A 5,798-nucleotide genomic window follows, 5' to 3' on the forward strand; every position below is an offset into this window, starting at 1 on the left:
TTTTCAAGACCAAAATCTTTGGTGTGAGAAGAAGTAGAAGACTCAAGATTGGAGTTAGGAAGGCAACAAATCAGCCGCCTGAACATGTTGACCTTACACTTGATTGAGGCTGAAGAGAGTTTAGGGTTTCTTTTTGTTATATGTTGTGTTATGTAGGATTTGTGTTCACCTGTGACTCTGGTTTCTTTATTGTTTGGACCACTGTTATTATGTGTTGTGGACCACTTTTGTTATGTGGGTAGAAAACTGTTTTGAGTGGGTGTCACGTTTATTTTGTTGCTATCTAGGTGTCCTACATTATATAATGTAAAAAACAATGGTATCTATTATAATTCAATGCATCTTTTGTTTTACCTACTTTTGTCTCAGTATCATACTTGTATGCATATTAAATAGCAAAGGAACAACTTTCATTTACAAAAATTAAACATTTCATATAACTTCATTGCACCCAACATAAACAGTACACTATTGTCTTATATAGACTATTACATTATCATAACAGCCATGCTTTCTACATATTTATATATAACACTGCAACAATCAAAACACCTAATATCAAGCCCAGCATAATTAGCATCTTGTATTGCTTTTTCATACTATCTTCTATCTTAGCAAGTTGCTCCTCCACTGAACTCAGCTCAGCACATAACCTTCCTACCCAGACATCTACTTCTCCAACCTCTGCAATTAATCTCTCTAGATCCACACTTACTCTGTCTATATTCCTTTCTTGTGCCTCCAATTCTCTAACCCTTCCAAGTACATGCTGTGAACTGTTCACTCCATCTTCTCCAGATATCTTTTTTTCTTTTCCATCAACCACTCAAAAAACTTGCATCTCCTATTAGGGCAAGAAATGAATCTTCTGTTTGGATTTCTTGATGTACTTGAACTACGAAGAATCAGAGTGTCTCCACAAAAGCACCGAACCCTCCTTTCCTTTTGCTTCAACCATCCGCTCTTCTCATCTTCTTCATCATCAATCCACTCGAATAACTTGCATTTTGGCATTCTCCCACAACCAACATACCTTCTTCCATGGCTTGCTACTGTTGAAGAAGACATCACAGCAACTGCCTCACCACAAAAACAAAGATGTCTCTTCTTGACGAGAGTTCTGGAACTACAGACTCCTGAAGATAACTGACTCTGATCTATGAGTATTGACATAGTAAGGGTAAGGGTTGCAAACAGAGGAGCAGAAGTTTGAGGAAGAGGCGAAAAGAAGAGAGTTAGAACTCAAAACCCTACTGAGTCTCCTTCATTTGTAAGGCATAAGTGAGGGTTATAATGGTCAAATCACTCATTCTTAACGTTTTTTGTAACGTTTACCGTCAATAGGGACCTAATTGAAAAAAAAAATGGGGACATGGACCTAATTGAAAGAAAAAAAAAGTGTAAGAACCTAATTGAAAATTTCGCAAAACTATAGGGACCAACAGAGTAATTAAACCTCAAAATAATGATTATTGATGGGACCTGGCCTTTTAATTTCAAATAGAGATCTTCACGATGAATGAGACTATATGAGTATATATAGAATATCAACTATTATTGAATGATACAATTTTGCAAAACTAACGGTGGAATAGATTGGATAGTGTAAGATTTAAATTTTATTTTAATATCTTTTTTTTTGTTGTAAAGTTCTTTTAAATTTTTATTATATTTTTACACGTGTAATATATATAACAGGAAATTATAATACTACATTTTGATGAATGCATCTCTCTGATCTCTTTTTCTTTTTAGTTTTTTTTTTGAGAACTTCTTATAAATCTCTAAATTTGTAAAATCAAAGCATTTTCATATCCTAAAAATACGACGTAGTGTGTATACTCAAATTATTAAAACCTTATACACTCAAAGCAGTTACATACTTTGAATTATAATAGTTTGTCGATGTACAAAATAGCATCTTATTATAAAATAATTTAGGTGAGGTCATATTGGGTACAGGTTGAAGAGTTGTAGCATGGTGTTGACTAATGACCCAATGACGCAGGAGCAAGTAGAGTTAGTAGGTTAATTATATTAGTTAATTGTAATAAGGAAATACAAGTCTTATATTATTTAGGATAGTGAACTTTGTGTTATGTTTTAGTCCCACATCGTCCAAGTCATAAAGGCTTTTCCTTTCCCCACTAGTATAAATAACTCATGTACCTTTTATTTATGAATAGAGTTGAAGTTTATATTTGGATATGAAATAAGCTGTGTGCTTATTTTTCTCTAGGCTTTTTGAGAGTAAGAGTTGCATCCTTGGCTTGGCCAACCAAAGTGGGTTTATGGCTATAGTTGCTAACCTCACCAAGATTGATGAATCTAAATTATATCACCATAGTAGAGTTGTTAACCTCGCCAAGATTGGTGACCCAAGCGACGTCCCGGCGTCGCAATAACTTTTGTCAAACCCTCTATAATATCAGCACGTATATGATATCGTTCAAATTATTTAAATTTATTAGTATTAACAGAATTATTTAAATTTCTTAGGAGATTACCTATATTTTAGAGCACATACAATAATAATCCTTCAGCTTATATAGTAGTAGTTTGAAAAGGCATTTAATATAATTTTTAGTGTTGGGGGGAACGATACAGAAAACTATGAGCACCCATTGGATTATTAGTAACCACTCAAGCTAAGTGCTAAGATGTTTTCTATTTATAATTAAAGTTTTCTAGTACTAATAATTTAGAGAAAAGAGAAGGTGGGCCCATTGTATAGCCGATCATGATTCATGATTAAGAGGGAACATTTGATGATAACATATACTAAAGTATAAACACTATTTTATATTTTATATTTTATTTATTTATTTTTGCATATGGCGAATTCATTAAACTGTCTAGTTAACCAGAGGCTTTGCTGGTTTCACTGTTTCAGTTACGTGAGGAAGGTGAGCAACAAAATCAATGTTTGATTTTGGAGAATTGCCTCTCACGTTGAAAGTGAACCTTTGATAACTATGAATATAAGAAAATGATTTCTTCCAATTCTTTAATTATCTTGGAGGCCAGGGGACGCTATATCTTATATATATGCTCCATCACCTTTCTTCAATTCAATTTTAATTCTTGGGTTATCAATAGTTTACCAATTATATATTAAAATTTCGCTTTCTCTAAAATTTAATAAAATATGCTTATCAAAAGAAACTTGATGAATTTTTACTTGATTTTTTTACACTAAAAGATAAAATATAGCTCAAAAAATTAAATAAAATATAACACTCATCTAAAAGAGGTGAATTTAAGAGTTCATATCACTTGAATAAATAAAAGGAAGATAGTCAAGAAAAGATTTCAGCAAAATTTATAAACTCATTGTTATTTGTTCTTTTTTTTTTTTAATTTGATATGGTGGCCTGGGTTAATTTATCATTCAATCATAATAAAACCATTCTTTACTTTTGGATTATTAGCACAGTAGTCATGTCACGAGTGGTGGGTGATCGCTGTTCAAAGAACAAACAATTTTTAAATTCAAAGTGATGTTTGATAAATGAAGCATAACAATTTAACATTTGTGATTGTAAACAACTACTTTGTATTTTGGATATATACCATTCCGAAAGTTTTGACTATGAATTATTTTATATTATTGGTGATTGGCTACGGATAACACACAACCACCCAACCAAATAGTTTCTCACTGACCACTTAACCATGCCATAAACAAAAGTGACCATTGATGGAGCAACTGATAATTTAAATTATTATGAGATAATGACGTTCCAATCTCTCATTAACCACTAATTAAAAGTGTAACGTATCATAATGTAGCTTGTTATCCAAAAGTGACCGAGTTGAACTCTTGTTTGCCTTTTAATGACTTGTTTTGTTTTTATATTTTATTCTTAATTTCATTTTTGGTTGCTAGTAAAAATTAATGCGAAAACTTTCATAGAGAAAATGTAGAGAAAATGACAAATAGGTCCTGACATTTTGCCCCGCGGATATTTTCGTCCTTAACCAGTGAAAAATACTTTTAAGTCCTTGATCTTCACAAAACTTGGACGGATCAGTCCCTGACGGAGGCATTTGGACGGATTAGTCTCTGACGGAGGCATTTGGACGGAGGGACTGATCCGTCCAAGTTTTGTGAAGGTCAGGGACTTAAAAGTATTTTTCAATGGTCAGGGACAAAAATGTCTGCGGGACAAAATGTTAGGAACCTATTTGTCTTTTTCTCGAAAATGTATGTATAAAGTTAGATATGAAATTTTTTTTTATTATTCATGACATTCGCTGTCTGATAGATTAAAGACTAATTTGTTACGGATTTGAATTTCATTTAAGAATCTGCTATTGGCTAATGTGTTATTACATACATAAAGTGGGATTTGAATTTGCGCCACTTATTTAAGTGAACGAATTGGCTGATCACTCGACTAATTCAAATTGATTTATATATAAAATTTATTCATAAAATTTTTTAATTTAGTTTAACCCCTAATCAACTAATAGCATTTGTTCATATCTGCAGGATCTATTAAGCATAGATTCAGTCGACTAAAGAATGAGCCACTAAACTACAGTCAATATTAGGCCAAATATTGTCCATTAGATAAGAACAAAAATTATACATATAATCAAATAGCAAACAACTTTATTAGAATTATTATTCGTAGAGTGCTTTGTTAGGGTTTCTTAGTGCTCTGTTAGGGTTTTTTAATGGAGTTCCTACTGCCGTCAAGGCTACATTGTCAACGTCAATTAAATCTCAATACAAGTCTACGTAATATGCATGGCTGAGACAACGAGGGATGAAGATCGGACCGAGGAAGACAACCGGAAAGGAGGTAGGAATGTGATTCTACTGGAAGAGGCAGACATATCAGAAGGTATTAACGCTTGCTCCAATAGTCTCTATGGCAGACTCTTTGCTTCCAAAACCTTCTCAATTGGAACCATGGAGAATGCTTTAAAGGCTATATGGGAAAACTCGGAAGGATTTAGCGTGAGTGATAAAGGGTATAATTCCTTCCAATTCTTTTTTAATAAAGAAGTGGATGTCTTGCGTATTGAACGTGGTTCTCCATGGCTATTCAAAGATTATGTGCTCCATGTCAAGAGATGGAAGGAAGATGAGAACTGTGATGAAGAGATTATTTCCAATTTTCCAGTTTGGGTTCAATTTTGGGATTTGCTAGAATCGTTTAAAGCCCTCGAAGTTGGACATAAATTGGGAGAGAAACTGGGCACAGTGTTGGAGGTAGGTAAATTTCAGATGCGAGATAGAGAAACTAGGATTGTGAAGACCAAAATCAATATTGATGCTGCCAGGCAAGTGAGAGATCAGTTAATAGTGGCAGGACCTAATAAAAAGGAGGTAGAAGTGGCACTGCGCTATGAGAGATTTGGAAAGTTCTGTACCTATTGCGCAAAATTGGGGCATGAGGTAAAAAACTGCCATGATCTGTTGAAGGACACAGAGAGTGATATGGTAAAAGAGGATGACATTGGCGAATGAGTTAAAGCCAACTAAGTGGGAATGCGAATCTACTCTGAAGGAGAAAGAACATTCAACAACTCAACCCAAAACCAGAATAAGGCCACTCAACGTAAGAAAAACCAGTCTTAAACTACTTATTGAAAGAATTTGCAGAGATGTCAATGCAAGAAGAGAAACAAAGTTTGAAACCACAAGACACTGGTAACAGGGCAGCACCTGAGTCACCTCAATCAGCCAATTCTAGAACAGAATGCATGGAGGTTATCATAGCTGGTCAGTCCAATACCAAGGAGGATGAAGGGCAGCTTATGCAATTCGCTATTGGGCAGTGTCT

The 5,798-nt window shown here is 34.0% G+C and overlaps 1 protein-coding gene across 1 annotated transcript; it reads left to right on the plus strand.

The window, feature by feature from the left end:
• The first annotated feature begins 4,756 nt into the window (after positions 1–4,756).
• On the plus strand, positions 4,757–5,482 carry LOC107627665 (uncharacterized). The gene has a single exon (XM_016330491.1). It carries the CDS (start codon positions 4,757–4,759, stop codon positions 5,480–5,482), a length of 726 nt encoding a protein of 241 aa, XP_016185977.1.
• The last annotated feature ends 316 nt before the right edge of the window (positions 5,483–5,798 follow it).

The sequence above is a fragment of the Arachis ipaensis genome, chromosome B2, assembly GCF_059453495.1.
Source record: "Arachis ipaensis isolate K30076 ecotype BB chromosome B2, ASM5945349v1, whole genome shotgun sequence".
Classification (NCBI taxonomy): Eukaryota; Viridiplantae; Streptophyta; class Magnoliopsida; order Fabales; family Fabaceae; genus Arachis; species Arachis ipaensis.

What these genes read in the sequence shown, in the direction of transcription:
- LOC107627665 (XM_016330491.1), top strand. Translation starts at nt 4,757, where the DNA reads ATGGCTGAGACAACGAGGGATGAAGATCGGACCGAGGAAGACAACCGG.